This window comes from Phodopus roborovskii, unplaced genomic scaffold (genome assembly GCF_943737965.1).
Source record: "Phodopus roborovskii unplaced genomic scaffold, PHOROB, whole genome shotgun sequence".
Taxonomy (NCBI): Eukaryota; Metazoa; Chordata; class Mammalia; order Rodentia; family Cricetidae; genus Phodopus; species Phodopus roborovskii.
Window position 1 is genome coordinate 17586376 of NW_026126447.1, and position 22135 is coordinate 17608510.

General features: G+C 37.2%; 1 protein-coding gene across 1 annotated transcript in view; it reads left to right on the forward strand.

Moving 5' to 3' along the window:
• The window catches only part of Ccdc171 (coiled-coil domain containing 171), a 283728-nt gene that overhangs the window by 128220 nt on the left and 133373 nt on the right, over positions 1-22135 (forward strand). The window contains exon 19 of the mRNA XM_051188124.1: positions 1118-1303. Coding sequence (XP_051044081.1) covers positions 1118-1303 — 186 coding nt within the window. The remainder of the gene's footprint in view (positions 1-1117; positions 1304-22135) is intronic.

Consider the following 22135-nt stretch of genomic DNA (forward strand, 5'->3'; position numbering starts at 1 on the left):
GTGGTATTGGTGCATACCTTTAATCCCAGCCCTTGGGAGGCAGAGGCAGACAGATCTCTGGAGTTCAGGGCCAGCCTGGTCTGCATAGAGTTCTAGGACAGCCAAGGCTACACAGAGAAACCCTGGCCCAAAAAACCAAACCAAACCAAACCAAACCAAACCAAACCAAACCCAACCCAACCCAACCCAACCCAACCCAACCCAACCCAACCCAACCCAAACCAAACCAAACCAAACCAAACCAAACCAAACCAAACCAAACCCAAACCAAACCAAACCAAACCAAACCAAACCAAACCAAACCAAACCAAACCAAACCAAACTTTGACAAAATCCTAGAAAAAATCCTAGAAGAGATAACTTTGAAAGTATGATTATTATAGCTGGGAAACCAGCATTAGACTGACTCAGACCTCTTGAACATGGGTCTCAGAAGGCCTGGGCAGTCTGAGGGACCTCTGACAGTGGAACCAGGATGTATCCCTGGTGCACGAAAGGACTTTGGGAGCACATTCCCCATGGAGGGATACTCCCTTAAACTAGAGGCAGTTCCTACCTCAAATGACTTGACAGATGTTATTGATCCCTCCTGGAAGACATCACCCTCCCTGTGGAGTAGGTGGGGGAGTATGGGATGGAAGGGGGGTTGAGAGGCATAGGAGGGAGGGAGAGGGACCTGGGATCGATATGTAAAATAAGAAAAAAATAGTAATAAAAAGAAAGTATGATTATTATACTTTAAAAACAAAAGTGATAGTTTATTTTGACTAAAATAAATTTTATGTTTTGTTTTATAATAAATTCTTACAAATGTTTACCCTTGCATATTTCTATTTATGTACCTGTGTGAGCATATGACATGTGTGTTCAGGTACCTACGGAGGCCAGAAGAGGGCATCAGGTCCCCTGGAGCTGGAGTCCTAGGTGCTTGTGAGCCGCCTCCTTTGTGGGTGCTTGGAACTAAACTCTGATCTAGAAGAGCTGTCAGTGCTCTTAAGCACAGAGCTATCTCTCCAGCCCCTTGTTATGTTCTTTATGCTACCAAATACAGCTCTGAAAAATAAGTAGTACTGCAATACAATTGGCTTGCAACTGATTTTTTCTCTTCTTCTCAAAGAAATTGATCACCCATGAGAAGTTTGAAAGTGCATGTGAAGAACTAAATAATGCATTACTTCGGGAACAGCAGGCACAAATGCTGTTGAACGAACAGGCCCAGCAACTACAGGAATTGAATTACAGACTTGAGTTGCACTCCAGTGAGGAAGCTGACAAAAACCAGACTCTCGGAGAAGCTGTTAAGGTATAACATCTCTTGTATAATGAGTTATTTGTTGCTTGTATGCATCCTGGTGTGTTTGTGTATGTCATGTATAGTTCCTGAATGTAGCGGATAGATCCAACTGTTTGAAATCTTTCTCTGTAAATGGTTTGTAAGAATGATGTGAGGTGTCATTCTGTCCTCATTTACAAGTCATCATGGACACGTATGGAAAACCTAAAAGTGGGCTTTACTGACTAGTCGAAAACAAAGTAGGCGTGTTTCCAGTAATAATTTTTACAATGTATTTTTTATTGGAAATAATTTTTCACATATAATATGTTGTAATCATTGTTTCCCTTCTGACAACTACTCGCAAATCCTCCCCATTTACCTACCTACCAACTCCACATCCTTTCTTTCTCACTCTCTTTAGAAAATACAGGCAAGTAAAAACTAAACGGCGGGGGGGGGGGGGAGAAACAAAGACAAGAAAGCACAAGAAATATATACATACACACACTTCACACACACACACACACACACCCTATAAAAACGAAAATTCAGAAATCATAATATATAAGTAAAAGATCAATAAGACAAATGTACCCAAACAAAGTCATATGAGACAAACCATCTACAAAAATGCCTTCGAGTCTGTTTTGTGTTGGCCCTTTACTGCTGGTCATGGAAGCCTACTTTTAGGTGTGGTTAATATATACAATGAGATTCCATTGGAGAAAACTAATTTTTCCTTGTGAGTGATGTCAGTTGGAGATTGCTTCTTGGTTAGCGATGGGAGACTATGTCTACTTCTCCTTTTCAGCACTGAGAGCCTGTGCAGGCCCTGAACATGTTTCAGCAGAGTCCCTAATAATGTTTTTTAAAATTGGATTCTTTTGAATATATGTAACATTTTGCTTTATTCCTTTTTGATTGACAAAATTTATATACTTAGAGTTGGAAAGATTGGGTTGTGTGACAAAACTTTCCATGGGGAGATGCAACACACAGGTCTACTCACCCCAGATAGGGAAACCATGACATTCCAAAGTATGGATACACCAAAGTTCAACTTGGTGAACCAATGAGTTTTTTTAGGTTTATTTTCAGTAATATGGGTAGGGATTACTGAAACAGGAGCAGAAACAACTCAAAGACAGATGCATCCCAGCATGCGTGACAGCTCACAAAGCTCAGAACCTGGAGCACACTGCACAGCCCTAGGCAGCTCAACAGGATGTAGGGTGTCCTTTCTAAGTGACTCTGGTTGAAACCTCTTCCATGCAGCTGGTCTGGTTTTACTGTCTTTGCAGTTTTGTTCTGAGAGTCTTCTTGGCAGCTTGCTTTGGCCGAAAGTCCTCTTCAGCTTAGCTTGTCTGACAGTGACTTTCAGCAGGAAGCTTTGTTGCTTACTCTGCATACGAGAGGCCTAGTGAATCTGGTCAGTTTCTGGGACTTCCTGAAGCTGATCTGAGTTATCTCTGCTTAAAGAGCCTCTGATGAAAGCTTTTTAACATATGCATTATTTATGTCATTTAACATCCACTCTTGTAGTAATTTTGAAATATACATTGTTATTAACTATAGTCCCTGAAGAATAGGATTTATTCTTCATGTTTAGCTATGACTTTGTACTATTTAACCAGCATCCCCCCTTTTCCAGACTCTGTTAACCCCTGGATGCATGTGTACTCTATTAACTTAGTTTATTATTAATAAATTAATATTTATTTCATCTTCATCTTCATTCATATTTTTCCCTCAAAGTAGTATAAGATGAATACCCTCGTACCTAAATCTTTGTGTGTTTGTGTGTGTGGGTGTGTGTGTGTGTATCTGGGATTTCTTAATTAGGATTAACTCATAGATGAGGAATTACTTGGTCAAAAGCCACAAACTATTTTATTTTTGAGGTAGAATCATGTCATATAGTCCAAACTGACCTTGGAGTCATGATTCCCATGGGTTAGCCCTCCAAGTGCTGAGATTATAGTCATATGCCACCACACCAGGCTTTTAAAAGTGCACATATTATCAGTTGGCCCACAGCAAGTTTTTAATGAATTTTATTAGCTCTTAGATATTTGAGAACTATACATTTGGCCAACCTGGCAGTTTTTAATTACATATTTTTTTTTTGCTAACTTAATACATATGTTTGCTATTTAGTTTATATTTCTTTGATTTTTAATCAAGTTGAGAATTTTTATAAGTATATTGATCATTAAATATTTTTGTGCTTCATGTCCTATAAATAGGTGATATAATTAACAGGTCATATGGGAGTCTTTCTGTAAATGCTGGCACTTGTGTTTAGATATTGTACCTTTCAGAAGATAGAGTTGCTTGTGTTAGTTTCTTTAAAATATGAGTAGCTTAAATATTGTTGTCAGGAGTGGAAAATTGTTTAATTACTATCTCTTAATTAGAACTAGCAGGTGGTAATGTAAAAATGTTCTCTTGTGGGAGGTAGCATGGTTCAGTAGAAAAAAAACCTGGCCTTGGAACAAGGATTCTCTAATTCAAATCCCAGTTCTGTCACTTGAGCAAATTACTTAACCTTTCTCAGCCTTACTTTCTTCTGCAGAGATAGGGATAATGATACCCAAGTTACAGGATTTTCATGAGACTAAATTAAGATACTATTTGAAACCAATTATGTACTTGATAAATATTCTTCTGTGGTTTTCATAAGACTTTAAAACATTAAGATTTATAGGTTCATATTTATAAAATAAAACACATTCATGAATAGAAGATACAGAAAATAGAGAAGAGTAAAAATGTTACCTATGATTTGTAATATGAAAACAACTACACTTTAGAGATTTTAGTTTTAGTTATTTCTTTACATATACTTATGTATTGATTAATTTAGTGTGTGTGTGTGTGTGTGTATGTATGTCTCACCTTGTGGAAGGAAAGAACGACTCCCATAAGTTGTCCTCTGACCTATGCATTCCTGATGTGGCATGTATGTACCCTCACTCATACATGTATGCATCCACACAATAAATAAATGTAAAAAAAGAGAAGGGAATTTACCTGTGGTTTTTAGTTTATAATCTTTATTAAGTTAAGGGAGTTTTATTCCTAGATTATATGTATTGAAAACATGAATTGATATTTGATATTGAAAAATATATTCTAAGCAACCATTGAGATGATTATATTATTTTTCTTTCTTATATTAGGCTGTGTTAGATTGTATCATGTATTGGTAAACTATGGCCTGTGAGTGAGCTAAGGATTTTTTGACATATATGATAAATTGCAAACAAGTAAGCATAAAACAAAAGAATAAGTAATGAAGACTGTGCAGGATACAGTCACACATTGAGTGGTGTCTTTGTCCTTTTTTTGGCTGAGGTAACAGAACACTACAGACTTGGTAATTGATAAAAACAGAAATTTATTTTTATAATCCTGGCATGTACAAGAGTACCATCAAGGTCCTTGCACTGTGTGAAGGCCATCCTGTCGCAGAAGCAGAGTGCAAGACAGTATGGGTACAAGAGAAAAGGACGTTAGCTAAACTTACCCTTTTCTAAGGAGCTCACTTCCATAACTAGTAACCCATTCCCTCAATAATGACATTAATCCATTCATGAGCATAGAGTCTTCATGACCTAATACCTTTAAAGAGTTTTAGTTTTCAACAGGAGTGCATTGGAAATTAATTTTCTAACACATTTAAATCATGGTAAATGGAAACTATATACTTTATAACACGTGAACTTTGTAGTAAACAACTAAGCTTAAAGAGAGCAGATATTTCAGTACTAGAAATGAAGATAAAGGAATGGAAGTGTCAGTAGCTCATTGTAGACTGGTTGGAGGCTAGAGTTGATAACTGGAATAGGAATATTTAGGCCCTAGCTTATAGCTTAGGGAAATCTGCTAACATGAAGCTGGGAGTCAGGAAGGGCTACTGTGAAATGGGTATAAGAGAGTACACCTACTAGACACATGGTGATGAGGGAGCTGTTCTGGAGAGTGGATAGAAAAAAAATGTTACTTAGTGAGGAACATGAACCCTAGTCTCTTCACAAATGAATATAGACTATTTTTCTTAGTATATACCCCTGTCATGATTCAAGGACCATTTAGATGAGAAATTACCTTGAAAATGGCCTAGTTTTTGTAGAGCCAATATTCATACAGAAAAAGGTTGAAAATCCTTCAGCAAGGATGTTACTGTGGGTAGAGAGCACACAGAAGGCTTTAGGGGATTTCAGCACTAAGTTCTTGTGATTGCCCAGCAACTAAGAACATTTGTACCTCAGCTGGAATGAATATAATATGTGATGAGGTCAAGTCTTTACATGTTTTAAAATGTAATTGTTTATCAGGTATTGAAAAACCTAGGAAAATAAAGACCATTGACCACCACCAATACTTCTTGTTTCTGTGGTTGGTGCCATTCCTGGACTTGGCTCATCTGAATATCCATTCCACTGTCCCAAAATGATTTCCCTGTGTTACTTTGAAAATTATAATTTGATGATATACCTTGTTTTAGCATGTATATGTATGTGTATTGTAAATAATATGCTGATGGAATTGGGGAGTAAATGAGGCTAAAAATGGAAACTCATGAAATGACAGTAATTTTAGCAAAAGTGGGAACAGTGCAGAAGACTGAACATCATCATGGCATTTTCCTGAAATGGCACTGCTTGTATGGAATACAGGTTCTCTGTTTTTCTCTCTAATGGAAGTCTGAGGTTAAGAATGACTGGATAATTTGAATGCAGTGGCACTTGTTTGTCATCTCAGCACTCAGGAAGGTGAAGAATAAGGTTATGATTTTAAAGCTAGACTGTGTTACACAGTGAAACCCTGTTCCCACTACCCTTCTCCCAAAGACTGAATAATTTAGATTTAGAATAGCTGTATTTATATAGATTTATTTCTTCCTGAAATGTTAGGTATTTATTAAATTCATATATAATTTTCAATTGTAAGCTGTAGCATAGTAAATGCTCATTATTTCTGGAAGATACAACATATTTTGTATTCATAGGATCATCACCTAAAAAGAGTCTCCTATTTATCTTTCTTAAAAATAAGAGCTGACCATCTAATTTATCAATATAAGTATTGTCGGGATCTCCACTGTTTGGAAACTGTAGTACTTATTTTTGTGGAGAATATATCCTGAATTTAGTTATAAGAATGCTTACATCCTAATGGCTACTGAGAATTTAGTAATGGCAGCTGAAACTGTATTATGAAACCTTATATTATTTATCATGGTTTTATAATTTTGTTTATAAAAATCCTGGAATGGTGAGAGAAAATGGTTTGGGGAGAGGTTAAAAATATTCATTCATAGTAAGTGATTCTATACATAAGAGACCCTAGGGGCTCCTCTTCCCAGCCCACATCCATCCCTTTTGGACTTGGCCTCCGTGGACTCAGGGTACCCATAGTTCTTTCTAACATCCCTTTCAGCCTTTCTGTCCTGTCACCATTCCTTTGGGACTCCCTGTCAACCAACAAAACACATTTTTTTACCAGGGACCCACAGCCACCACACTAGACTGAGATTGAGGTACACTGCCCTTATCCTTCTTCTCTTCCAAGTCTAGTATCTTTAGATTTATCTTAGACATGCTGCTGCCTGGCTACTGAGTCTCAGCCCACTTTCATCTCCAGAGACTGAGCTTCTTGTTGTGGACCAAAGGTCTTCCTGATACCCCTTTCAGCTTTCCCTTCTAGCCTATCTATGGTCCTTTGTGACTTGGCTAGGATATTCAGAGCCTTCAGCTTTCTATGAGGAATCCACAGCAGCCATATTTGACTAGGATTCTGAGACATGGCCGCCACACTTGGATAGGACCCATATTGGGGAAGCAGCAACGAAAGAATGAAGCACTCATCCATCAAAGGCGAGACCAGATAGTTATATCAAGAAATTTCTCAAACATCGTAACTTCAGATGCCTAGATCTCAGTGCAGAAATGCAAATGTGGGTAATCAATTGAATATGCTTCCAGAAAACAGCAACTTTATAATAATAAGCTCAAAGAAAACAGTTTAGCTGAAGTACAGGACTTCAAAATAGCAATTATGAATATGTTCAAGAACCTTAAGGAGAATATGAATAAATGACCATGAAAGCATATGTAGTTGAATAGAATAATGAAAACAATTCAAGACATAAGAATAGAATATAACAAAGAAAGGGAATCACTAAAGAAATGTCAATGTGAAATAAAACTGTAAATGAAAAGTTGAGGAAGCCTCACCAACCGAGTACAAGACATGGAAGAGAGGATCTCAGGTTTTGAAGGCAAGGCACACACACACACACACACACACACACACACACACACACAAGAAGGTTAAATCTAAAAAAAATAAGCAACAACACAAACAAAGAAACAAACACCCCAAAACAAAAACCCAGCCACAACGTATCCAGGAGATCTGGGACATTATGAAAAGACAAATATACAAATAATAGGAATAGAGGAAGGAGTAGAAACACAGGTCTAAGACACTGAAAATACTTTCAGCAAAATCATAGAAGAAAATTTTCCTAATCTAATGAAAGAGTTGCCTGTCAAGGAATCTAGTGTAGCTTTTAACATCTTTTCTTTGTTTTCTATGTATATTTAGTGTTGTGATTATTGTACGTGTCATGGGAGATTTTTTTTTTCTGTTTCTATCTATTTGGTGTTCAATTAAATAGAAGCTAAACAAACAATAAAAAACAGTACAAAAAAATCAATAAAACAGAGTTGGTTTTTTGAGGAAATCAGCAAGATTGGCAGACTTTAGCAAGTTAACCAAATGACGAAGAGAGGATCTAAATCAATAAAACTAGGAATGAAATTGGAAACTTTAAAACAGATGTTGGTGAAATCCAAAGAATCAAAAGGAAAAACTTTAAAAAAATATGTATTCTACCAAATTGCAAAGCCTAAAAGAAATAGATGAATTTCCCAGTCTGTGACACAGTTAAATCAAGATGGAACAAACAATTTAAACAGACCCATAACTCTAGTGAAACAGGCTTGTAATTGAAAAATCTCCCCTCCTGCCCCAAAAGCTTAGGGTCAGATGGATTCAGAGCAGAATTCTATCAGACCTTCAAAGAATCAATGCCAGTCATCCTCAAATTAGTCTAAAAAAAAAAAAAAAAAAAAAAAAAAAAAAAAGAAAGAAACAGAAGGAACATGACCAATTCATTTTATGAGGTCACGGTTACTCTGATAGCTAACTCACATAAAGATGCATCAAAGAAAGAGAATTATGGAGCAGCTTTCTTTATGAACATAGATGAAAGAATTCTCAATAAAATACTTGCAAGCTGAATCCAAGAATACATAAAAAAGATCATCCTCCATGATCAAGTAGGCTTTATCACAGAGATATAATTCAATATACATAAACTGATATATGTATTTCATCCTGTAAACAAGCTGAGAGGAAAAAAAACCCACATAATCATCTCATTAGATTTAGAAAAGGTCTTTGACAAAATCTAACATTCCTTCATGATAAAAGTTTTGGGGAGACTAGGGATACGAGGAACATGACTCAGCATAATAAAAGCAAATTTACAGCTCACAGCCAATATCAACCTAAACAGAAAGAAACTCAAGACATTTCCCCACAAGTCAGGACCATGACAAGGTTGTCCATTCTCTTCATACCTGTTCAGTATAGTACCTAAAGTCTTAGAGCAAGCAATAAGACAACTGAAGGAGATCAAGGGGATACAAATAGGAAAGGAAGAAGTCAAAGTATCTTTATTTGCAGATGAGATGATTCATACATAAACGACACTAAAAGTGCCACCAGGAAATGTCTAAAGCTGATAAATACTTTCATCCAAGTAGCATGATATAAAATTAACTACCAGATCAGTAGCCTTCCCATATACAAATGACAAATGGACCGAGAAAGAAATCAGGAAAACAGTGCCTTTCAAAATAGCCTCAAATAATATCTTAGGACAGTCTTACCTCATCAAGTGAAAGACCAAACATATGACATACGGGCAACACTAATTGGACTCAGTATTCGTTATATAAACACATGTATATTTGTGTATATATACATATTGTAACAATAATAACTATAGAAGAGGAGAACATACATTTCAGATTAGATAGTAGATGGGATATGGGAAGAGTTGGAGAAGGGAGAGGAAAAGTTAGAAATGATGTTAATATAGTGTATTCATGTATTAAATTCTCAAACAAGAAAACGTGGGGGCTGGAGAGATGGTTCAGCGGTTAAGAGCATTGACTGCTCTTCCAGAGGACCTGAGTTCAATTCCCAGCACTCATATGGCAGCTCACAGCTCCAGTTCCATGCACTTGAAATAAAATAAATAAATCATTAAAAAAGAAAACATGGTATAGATCTATGTTGAAGTTTGTATCAACTATAAAGAACAAAGTCATGTTTGCAGGACGACAGATGTGAATTAAGTCAGTCTCACAAAGACAAATATATATATTTTTTCATTTGCGGTTCCTAGATTTTATATATACATATCACACACACACACACACACACACACACACGAAATTAGAAAGGAAACTGCATATAGAAGCAAAGGGGGAACAGTAGTGAGAAGGAAAAAAGAGGGTAAGAGAGTATGTGAAAATATCTTTATGTATCCAAGTACTGTGTACAATGAATATATGCTAATAATAAGAAAAATATATTAAGCTATTTAAGCATCTTTAAACGGACACACCCCACGTATGATAAAAATAATATATACCATATAACTAATTTTCACAGCGTAGGATTATTAACATCATTACTTAATTTAAAATGTTTATAATTTTTTACTTTAACCCCATACTTTTTTTTTAATCTTCCTAATGGGTTACACTATTGAGACCTACGGGGTGGTCACTTCTATATGAAGGTCAAGGAAAAGAATAAAGAAAGCAACAGTGTTCATATCCTGTTATAAATTAAAGCTTAGCAGAAAATTCAATTTAGAAGCTAAAAGATTAATAAACTGTCATTCTCATTTTTGTTAGCCCGAGCAATGGGAAAACACATACTAGAGTGTAATACCTACCTTTTCAGTTTAAGCTTAGGACATATGTTGCTGTTTTCAGAGTGCATATTTTCATAGGTGACTAAACAGTCTTTCCCATGCTTTAACTTGTTCTCAAGTCAATTGTTATTTGTAGTAAAAATTATCGCTTCTTTTTTCTTTGTCTTGGCTTTTCAGTTATTTGAAGTTAAAACTATCACTTTTTTCCCCTTTATTTTGGCTTTTCAGGAAAGGATTTCTCTGTGTATTCCTGACTGTTCTAGAACTCACTCTGTCCAGCTGGCCTTGAACTCAGAGATTTGCTTGCCTCTGTAGTGCTGGGATTAAAGGCATGTGCCTCAGGACTAAATTATCACTTACTTCGCATAATTATTTTCAGGCACCTAAAATTCTTTTGTAACTAAGCATGCTTATTATATAATTAATAAACAAAACCTTTTATGCAATCCCACTTATCATTTGTATATAAACTTTATTAAAAATTTCACAAATCAACCTAGAAGTATGCTATATTTTGTACTCTGGTTTTTTTTTTGGTCAGAGGAGGTTTTGTTTTCATTTGCATTAGCAAATGAAACTGATACACATTAGATTATTGAAAGGAGGAATGCAAAAGCAGAAACAGAAGGAAATCAGTGGGTTTCAGTAGAATCCTGACTGCATATGATGGTGGCTCAGACCAAGGTAGCGAGAGTAAAGATGATGAGAGGTAGAATTTAAGAGATTTTTCATAATGTAGATATGAGGGAGATAAGTTAAAGGTGATCATTTTGCAGCTGGATTTATGGATTTGCCATTTAGAAACAGTTATTAGGATTATTTAAACATTCTTAGAACAAAATAAAAATATTAAAAAATTTTTCAAAAATACATTAATGCAATATTTGTCTCATGAATGTGCTTCAATGTATTTAATTGTTTTCCTTTTGGTGAATATTCAGGTTGTAGCATTTTTCACCCTTAAAACTTCAGAGTACACTTTCTGGTTATCCAATAGCAAATGGTCAGCCCTAAAAAGATACATACAAACATACATGCAAGTAGCACCACACAGCCTGAGAAGGTGGTACTTATGTATTTAGGTCCTTCCTCTCTCTCTCTCTCTCTCTCTCTCTCTCTCTCTCTCTCTCTCTGTGTGTGTGTGTAACAAGGTTATGAATTTGAAAGAGGATAGGAAGGAAGGTATATGGAAGGATTTAGAGGAAAGAAAGGTAAGGAGAAAATGACCTAATTATATCATAATCTCAAAAATAAAGGAAATAATTTTAAAAACTTTTGATACAGTCAGTATGGTACTCATGACTTTAATCCCAGCAGTGAGGATGGAAGGGATCAGCCAGATCTCTGTGACTTCAAGTCCAGCCTGCTTTACCTAGTGGTACTGTCTCAAACAAAACAGACACTTCCAGTGAACATTACTAGTTCATCTGTAGTTCCACTTTTGACTGCATTGTTGACTGTATCTCAACAAGAGCTCTCAGGCAGAAGAGTTATTGAGTTTAAAATAGTGGTGTTTCCCATAGAGGCATACTCCCTCAGCCTAGACACATGGGGGAGGGCCTAGGCCCTGCTCCAAATGCTATGACAGACTTTGAAGACTCCCCATGGAAGGCCTCACCCTCCCTGGGGAGCAGAAAGAGGATGAGATAGGGGGTTGGTGTGGGGCAGGGGAGGAGGGGAGGGAGAACTGGAACTGACATGTGAAACAAGATTGTTTTTAATATAAATAAAAATTGTAAACAACAACAACAAACAAACAAACAAAAGATGGTGTTTCAAAGTTTGTATGCTGTTCTTTTTCCTTTAAAGCATTGGATGGGGTTTTTTCTAAAGTCCAGTATTTTTCTTCATGTGTGTAAGAGCACCTGTCTAATTCCATACTTATTAGCATTAGCTATTTTTATTTTAATACTAGCAACTATGTTTTTGTTCATAAATTTTTATGTAGTTTGTTATTGTAGGTTTTTTTTTAAGAAAAGAGAACTAATGCCATTGAACATGTATACTCAGATCATCACAATATAAAGACTTTTCATTATTTTAGTTGTCAGTCACAAAACATTCAGATGAGTATTATAGTTTCATAAGAGAAAAAAATAATTTCAGAGAACAAGACAGTATGCATGATGAACTTGCCTTATACAGAAATTAAACATTGGCGGTGTTCCCTGATTAGCTTGATACTCTCTCAGCTCTTCATACTTTTAAGGAGTTTTTGTGCTGAAAATTATAATTCTGATTTGTGATTCCAAGAGATCTTCATATTTTACATATACCAAACACGGAATATCAAGTTACAACAAGACTTACAATAAGACTTATTATCCCTTCATAATAAAGCTGGACAAGGTAATCCACTAGGAGGAAAAGGGTCCCAAAACTAGGCAAAAGAGCTAGAGACAGCCTATGCTCCCACTGTTTGGAGTTCTACAAGAATACCACGCTACACAGCCGTGACATGTATCCAGAGGATACATCTAGATCAGACCAATGCAGTCTCTGTGATGATTCAGTCTCTGTGAGCCCCTATAAGCTTAGGATAGTTGGTTGTGTGGGCTGTCTTCTTATAGTGTCCTGGACCCTCTGGCTCCTACAACCCTTCTTCCCCTTTTCCCAGGGATTCTCCGAGCTCTGCCTAACGTTTGGCTGTGAGTCTCTGCATCTGCTCCCCTCAGTTGTTGGAGGAAGCCTCTCTGATTAAGATTATACAAGGCTCCAGTCTACAAGTATAGCAGTGAAGGCGGGGTAGTAATGAGTTCACTAGACCCAAGATAAATGATAAATGGGTGTTTTATTGGGGAACAACGTACACAGATGATAGTAAAGAACCGCCGCAACATTCCTGCTCCAGCAGCAGTCTCTGCCCTCCCAATCAGAGAGAGAAAGAGAGGGAGGAGAGAGAGAGTATAGTCCTGCCCTAAGCTTCTCTACCTTCCCCTTTATGCTGCACCTGAAGCCGCATCCAAAGGGGTGTGGCCACTAACACATTACTGGCAAGAAAATGCTACAACATAGCAGAAACATTTCATTGACTTTTTTTTTTTTTTTTTTTTTTTTTTTTGCCAGTCATGTTTGGTTGTATCCTAGGTCTGTGGGCTGACAAGCCTCTGGGATCTGGTGTTCCAGGGAGTGTCTGGTGTGGGCTCATTCTCCTGGCATGGATCACAAGTTGGACCAGTCTTTGGCCATTCCAAGTTTGTGGCCTCACTTGAATTTTAAGAGCCTGTTTTAGTTGAGGTTTAGATAAAAATTGTGAATATTACAAAATTTTTCCTTTTCTGTCATTAAGATACGCCTTTTATTACATGACAAAGCATATTTTATGCATGAAACTGACTGATTTTTTTATACCAGCCATACAAAAAAGCTTGACAGTGTATATGTGTGACTTGGTACTCTTGATGAATACTGTTCTCTATATTAGACTGATCTTAGTACTTTGATTAGGATAATTATTTCTATAGTCTTTCTGCCCACCCCTTCCATGATGTTGCCTGAGCCTTAGGTGGAGGAGTTCTGTTGTAGATGTATCTGTTGGTGCTGATCTCCACACATCCCATTGATCTGTGAATCATGACCTGCTATGGTTTTCTGTAGTAGTTTCTATTTGCAGTAAAGAGATACATACATCTTTGATGAGGGGTGAGACCTACATTTATTCCTGGGTATAAAGGTACATTTTAGGATGCAGTTAGGAATTATCCTGGTCTTGTAAAGTGATTGAAGTAGATTCTCTTCTAAGATCCATTACTTCACTCACCCTGGGTAGTTGGCTATGTTTCTAGTATCAGAGATGATTTACCTCCTACTGAATGTATCTTAAGTACAATTAGATAGCTGTTGGTTATCACAAAGATAGGAGTAACATTACTGTACCTTTAGGAATAGCTTGCCATGCAGGCTATTGTACCAATTCATTGGCTGCATAGCTTGTTAGGACTATTGGTTGCTTCCCTTCCTTAAAGCTCACATAGTACTTTCTGGAACTCTGAAACTATACGGCAGAAAGGAGGCTTTTGGGTTAGATCAGCTTGGATGTTCTAAGTCCTGTGTCCAAAATGTGTGGTGTTTTTTAAGCAATAGGGGATGGCCTCCAACCTCTGAAAGGCAAGCAACGACAAAATCCTATATTGATTTGGGAGTCACTTGGACCACTCTAAACATCTTGGGTTGAGGGTCCTCATGCTTGTAGGAGGGGGAGGTGGCACTAGCCTGTGGCTCTAGTTGCGGAGCATTTCAGCCCAGGTGGCACAAGCTCAGTAAAAATATGTATACACATGTATATTGTGTAATTTTACAAAATAACATGATCCCTTGAAGCTTTATTAAATGTTCTTGGTAGTAGTTGTCTCTCCTTGCCCATTTCCTTCTGTGTTGACCTCCTCCTCCCTCTGCAATTAGAGCCTCCCCTTCCACTCTTTTCTCATCTCACCCGTTACCGTGGAATTCCTCTCTTCAGTGTCCCCTCACAGCCACGGTTAGTTCACTTTCCCATTGTCTTTCTAACCAGCACAGGAGAGGTTTGAATTAGGGTCATGGATGTGGGAGGTGCTGGAGGGAGGGCAGCGAAGGGGGGAAAGATGTGATTACATTTTAATTAAAAAGTTCAATAAAAAAGAACAATTCCTTCTAATGTACTCTTCGATGCTCTTTCCTCTGAATGGTCAAATCATTGCCAGGATTCCAGCGAGGGTCAGAATACTGTTCAGAGAGCCTGGTACAGGCTTGTCACTTCAGGTTAGCTGGGTGTTAACAGTTTTCCTTTTTCTAGGATACTCAGATTTGAATGATAGCGATCTGTTTGTTATTCTTGGAAAAGTAATATTAATTGAACAAATTGAGTGAATTTGATTTTTTTCTCTGTTCCACTTAACTCTCTCAAAATTACTGTTTTGGTATGAATTAAATTCCCTTACTCTGAATTTTAGAGAATACTTTTCTTGTTTATGATATTAGAAATACAGCTTCCGGTGTGCCATGTTTTTAGAATTCAGATTGCTAACGCTTCTTCCCTTAAAAATACCAGTTATGTGAATGATAACTGAAAACACAAAGAGTAAAGAGATCTGGAAGTAGGCTGATCAGCCATCCTGCCATGAACTCAGGGAATATTTATTTGATGATGTAAAGGCAAGGTGGCTATCATCCCTATGGATAATTACCTCCCATTAATAAATATAAGTTATAAATAGTATCTTGGTGAAAGCGAAATGTTCCCTAAAGGTGCATATGTTTGAACACTTAGTCTTCTGTGGATCTTTTATATCTGTATATTTATATATTCAGATATTTTATATTAGATTTGTAAAATATGAGTTTCTCTTTATAATTTCTACTGAGATTTTTTAAAAAAAATATTTTGAGACATGGTTTCTCTGTATAGTCCTGGAACTTGCTCTGTAGACCAGACTGGCTTTGAACTCACAGAGATCTGCCTGCTTCTGCCACCCAAGTTCTGGGATTAAAGGCATGCACCACCACCACCCAGCCTTCTGAGATGGTTTATGTTGGTTGCCATCTTTTAATCTAGTGTTGCTTTATATTGCATCTTAAAAATAGTTGGTTTCTTCTTAAGTAGCAGTGTGCCACTCTTTGTTTAACAAGCAAGCAATAGACAAATACTTACATTTGTTTTTGTTTTGTTTTGCTTTGTTTTTCGAGACAGGGTTTCTCTGTATTGCTTTGGAGCCAGTCCTGGAACTAGCTCAAATTCTTACATTCTCCTCAGTTCCCTGAATACTCTTTGTGTGTGTGTGTGTGTGTGTGTGTGTGTGTGTGTGTGTGCGCGCACGCGCGCGTGCTTGTGATATCTATAGGTATGTAATCTTTCCTTTTTGTTTCTACTGATCTTTTTCTTTCACGTTGGATGGTATGGAGATTGTATTCTGAAAAAACAAACCACCATGATAGCAATATGTGTGGTTCCATAAGAGCTTTCAGAATTTTGCAACTTCTTTTCATGACACAGAATCTGTTTCCCTGTCTTTGAATTTTTGTATATGTTAATGAAACAATGCAACATGACTTTTGAGAATTTATCTAAAAAGCTTTACTCATATTGTCACTATTTGACTTCCTTCCCTCTCAGTCTCTTCTCTCATCTTTCTCTTCTTTGTTGGAATATAGCTATAATTCTCTGAGTGTTTAGTCACACACACATACCAGTGAATTATGAAAGCATTCGTTCAGCTAATAGCCGAGCTAAGGTCTAATGCAACAAACTACCAACAGCATCCAGATGTGTGGATGAACCTTCAGATGACTGCACACTCTGGCCTTCAGCCAAGCTGTGCATACCAGGGAGCAGACTCTGTATGGTGTACCCTATGTTTTGATGGACAGAATGCACATGACCCCAACAAACAATAGTTTGGAATATTACATTTGGAAGTAATTTGTTATGTAGTTCTAGAAACTGAAACAAAGGTTTTCATCAAATTTATTGAAAGCTGTATTTGGGCATCCACATTTAAGAATGAAGGGAAAGGAAAGCTGATTAAGGATCTTTTGTATGTAGGCAAGTCTTGGTGACTGATTGGTTTGCTTTAGAGTGAATAGGCTGTGAGTTTGCTTGTAAGCTTGTGGGTGACCTCTAATGAGTGTGCACTAGCATTCAGAGCTAGTTGCTTATTTATCCCTGGCAGAATTCCACCCACCTTTTTCCTTTTGTTCTGGTTTGTTTTGTGGAGTAAAGCCACTGTCAACCTCACAAGTTTTGTGTTCACAGGGGGTCCTCATGATTAGGGGAATGACAAATAGGTGGCTAAGTACATTCTGAGTACATTCTTTCAATTCGTTTTTGTTTCCTGTACCTTGATTTACTCCCATCTTAGACTGTATCTTTGTTTTCAAACTCTTCTAGATATAAAGTTTTCTCTTTTAAAGAAGACAATTTCCCTGCTTCTGACATAGAGAGTGGTGTAAAGAGGCAGTGTCATCTTCCACTTGAACCTCAGGCCTTCTTAGTTTCTGAATTACAAATTTGTTACAAAATTGTTTGTTTATTTAATTTAAAAATTTATTATTATTTATATATGTGTGTATGTGTGCGTATGTGTGTATGTATGTCATCTTGTGTGTGCCCATGGAAACTGTAAGAGGCATCAGATCTGTGTGAAAGATTATGGTTTGAGTTTTCATTTTAATTTGGAATGCTCATAAATTTGAATGAGGAGATATATAGTTGTGATTGTAGTAAAATGTATAAAAGGTAATAAATGTCCTGAGGGCATGAAAGGAGGATCCGATATATTTGGAAGGCCTGAGGCTAAGGAGGACGTGAGGAAACAGGACTGAGAGAAATCTTACAGATGGTAAGAATTCATGGAGACTGCTCAGGAATGACATAACCAGAGATTGTAAACAGTGGGTTTGAATTTATTGGAAAATTGTTAAAATGTTTATGTATGTAGTCTTTTGTTTTGTTTTTCGAGACAAGATTTCTCTATATTGCTTTGGAGCCTGTCCTGGAACTAACTCTGTAGACGAGGCTGGCCTCCAACTCACAGAGATCCACCTGCCTCTGCCTCCTGAGTGCTGGGATTAAAGGCATGTGTCACCAACACCTGGCATTATATAGTCTTATTTTATATGTAGAAACTCTAAAAGAAGATAAGTTTTCAAAAGAAAGACTTTAAATACATAGCTTGCTGTTCCTGAACTCTGAGAAACAAGCATTTGAAATATAAGTGGGTGGGGAGAGCTAGGGAAGCCCAAGTATTATTTGTAAAAAAAAAAAAAAAAACCCTGGTGGTTAAATTTTAAAACAAAGTTTCTTCTAAAATCACAGAGCAGGTAAGAAGATGAATGAATGTTTTTGGCTACACACAGATCCTTAGTTTACAGGTGAGCTTTCTTTTCTTGATTGGCATCCAGAAGAAACTGGGAACTGCACCCTTCTGTTCAGAGCATTGGCTCTTCAAGAATTATGGGGCTAAAGATCAGATTTCATGTGACAAACAAGGGGAAGCATTTTTGTTTATAAGTGTCTGCTTTCTGATGGACACCTCAGACATGTTATTGTTTACAGCGTTAACATGAACAGATCATGCAGGCAAAATAATTTTCTTCTTAGGCTAGGAAGATAAGGGAGACAGGGATGTTAGTAACTTGACCAAGTTCTATCTGCTTGTAAACATTAGAATGTATGTATTCAGATGCGTTCACTCTAAGATGTCTATTCTATTGTATTTCATGTGTGGATAGGACATGAAAGTAGTAGATATGTGTTTATTTTGAAAAATTAGCCAGAAAAAGGATTCACGATCACCTGAAGGAACACGTGGTCCAGTGCAGTTTGAGGGGATGAAGAGCATTGAGCTATGCCTAGAGTGAAAGTGCATCTTGAAATGCACTAAAATGGTGTGTGTGTGTGTGTGTGTGACAGAGAGAGAGAGAGAGAGAGAGAGAGAGAGAGAGAGGGAGAGAAAGAGAGAGAGAAAGAGAAAGGAAGGAAGGGAGGGAGGGAGGGAGGAAGGAGAGAAGACAAGAAAGAGTTGAAGATTTGGGCTTGAATACCAGGATATGAAAGTTATGGACATTAAACATTAAAACAGAAGGTGCTATAAGTCTGTCTAGCATATGTTTTCTCTGATGGTTATCAATAACATTCATTTCAAACTCTATATAAGAGATTCATGTGCTGTATACCAAAATAGGAACTCTGTGTCGTGATGATAACAAATATGAAAAAAAGCAGCAGACTACTGAATGAGTGAGCTAACAGTCACGGAGATCATTAAAGGTAGCGTTTGAAGCTGTTTTCCTCGGCTGAGGGCTGGTCCTCCTGTGCCCTTACCTCACTTTATTATACCAGTGCTTCTCAAGCAGGGGCAGGACTCACAGTGTCAGCCTCGCTGGAAGGCTGTTGGACAGGTTTTGCATTTCCTAAATTACCAAGACATCAGTAGAAGATCTAGTTTAAGCTAAAATTCTTACAAGAAAGTATCTTTGTTGTTCTTAGGGGCAAGATATGAAAGACTCAGTAGATCTAGGTTACCTGTTGAGATTTACTTTAAGTTTTAAGCATGCCAGATACACCATACCAACAAAGGGTTCGTAAACATTCTCAACAGTATCATATATGTTATTTCAGTGAGAAAAGCAAGCAGGGTGTTTTTTGTTTTTCTGAGTTCTCTGTTACTGTTCACTGCTTATCTAAAGAAAAGTGTACTGAAAAGGAGACTTTCCCCAAACAAACCGACTCACACACAGCTGTCTGGAGCAGGCCATTCCGTTCTGGGGGTTGTAAAGATCTCACGGAAGAAAATCCAGGTGGCAGGGATTACACTTTCTTATTCATTGTCATTCTCTTTCTCATCGGCGCAGTGCACCAGGCCTTTGAAGTTGGGATTCTCTGCTCATTACTAGGGATTAATACATGAAACCATGGTGGATGGGAGGCCAGTCAAGCCTGTTGCTATTGTGTATGTTCATAGTTTGTACAAGGTAGATGTCAAACTCTGTTTGAGTACTTAGAAATTAAACAAAGATCCTGTTGAGGAAATCCTTTGATGTTTAGGATTCATTGTATTTTAAATGAGGCCTTTCCCATTGTTTCACAATTTGCTGTTTTCTACCTCTGCCCTAGGTTATCTCTTAATATTTTAAATCATTTAAAATATACTTCATGTATAGCAATACAGTTTACATGTTAAATGATAATATAATAGAATGATTTAGTATAGTTTTAAACAAAAGGAAAAAGGAAGCACCTTAATTTTTTAAATTACAAAACTGTTTGGCAAGTATTTTTAGCAACATTGAAGGCTACATGTAAACAAAATTGGAAGGTCCTGTAGGAGAGAGCCCCTCTAGGAATGCTGTAGTGTCTGAGAAATAAAAGCTACTTGGCATTTTCCTTAATCTTCTATTTCTATTAACTTATGAAATCTGGAACTGGAGGCTTAGTGGTATTATTTCTACATTGTAATTATACTAATAAACATCTTTGGCCATGACCTTGGAATCTATAGTGCAGAAGAAAAGATTTATTGACTTGTGCTTTGGAAGAAAAATGGGGTTCTTATATAAATAGCTGTGTGTTACACACACACACAAACACACAAACACACACACACACACACACGCGCGCATACACACGTACATTGTATTCTAGTTAGGTTTGAGCCTTGTCTTCTGATTTTCTCTCAGAAATAGAGATGGGTCTTACAAATTCCTGGTTCCTGAAAGGTCTTTGTTATATTACTGAGTCAATTACAAAGTAGCCACTTTACCTTGAAATGTGTAAAAGCAATCAATAGGTCTACAAAACTGCCTTTAAAAATGTTTGAAATCATATTTTCTTGGTAGTCTACATATCATTGTATAGGACTTCTCTGGCTGGCTTGTCTACGCCTGCGATCCTCACTTCCTCCCTCCTCATCAGTTCCTGTTTCAGTATTAACGTCCTTTGTAGTTAGAGGTATTAGAGTATTTGGCTTTGATTTCTTCACCCCCTGCCGGGGCCTCTCATGTTTGCCTTGCTTTCTGCAAAGAAGTTCCACTCAGGAGAATGTTCTGTAGGGCGTCTCTAGTCAGCTTTCCTGGGGACATAGAAGTATTTTCACTTTTTAAACTTGGTTGTGAAATGTAATAAGATGAATGGGTTTATGCTGGGCTTCCACATAAAACACGAGCCTCCTTCTCCGTTCCTTTCTTCAGTTTGACTGACTTAGCATGGCTGGCATTTGGCCAGCCATCTTTCAATGAAGTTATATTTTAATTGGAATTATACATTTCTGTCTGAACATTAGAGTTTTCAAGTTTCTGCAAATGATATTATTTTACTTTATTGCCACATACAAAGAATTTCCTGTGAGTAATAGAATTAATAATATGCTAAAATGTTTTATGTATTTTGGATATGTAATCTTAATAACTTCTATTATCTTGCATTTGCTTAGTGGTTTGTTTTATCTTCAACCATAGTGGAGGCTCTTTATAAACTTAAAACTTTGAGGGCAAGGCTTCAGAGACCATGGAAATTCTGTTAGCATCTGTTCTTAACATTATGTACACTTAGCTAAGGTAGATTTTTCTAGGATTTAGTTATGCTAAGTAGTTTTCAGGTGACATCTCATCTAATCCTTAAAATAATTTGGGACAAATAGTACCACCTATAATTTTAGGACAAAAAACTAAAACACAGACCATGGAAGCTCAGGTTGAAGAGCTAGGAACTTGCCACAGAGGAAGATATTAACGGTTTCCTTTGTTATAAAATTATTTCTTTTGAATGAACTAAAACATGACTCAATATGGTTTAAGCAGTCTACTGTTGATTATTAAGATATTTTCATGTTTAAAAATTTTATTTATTTTATGAGTGTAGGTGTTTTGTGTGCACCTGGTACCCACAGAGGTCAGCAGAGGGTGTTGGAGCCCCTGGAACTGGAGTTACAAACATTTGGCTGTGAGCCATTATGTGGATGCTGGAACTCAAACCTGGGTCCTCTGCAAGAGTAGTGTTCTTAATCCCTCCATCCATCTCTACAGTCCCTATTTGCTGTTTTGATGGGCCCAATTTTTATTTTTAGGGGTTTATTTATTTATTTTTACAAACCAACCATAGTTTCCCCTCCCTCCTCTCCTCTTGTGCCCCCCACTTCCCTTCTACTCCCTTCCCCTCCCCATTCACTCCTTCTTTCCGTTCAGGAGGGGCAAGGAGACAAAGCAATGCATATTAAGCTGAGGCAGGACCATGCTCCTCCCCTATACACCTTGCATTGAGGCTGGGCAAGGCATCCCACAATAGGGAATAGGTTCCAAAGAGCCAGCTCATGTCAGGGACAGGTCCACTGCTAGGGGCCGCACAAAAGACCAAACTACACAAC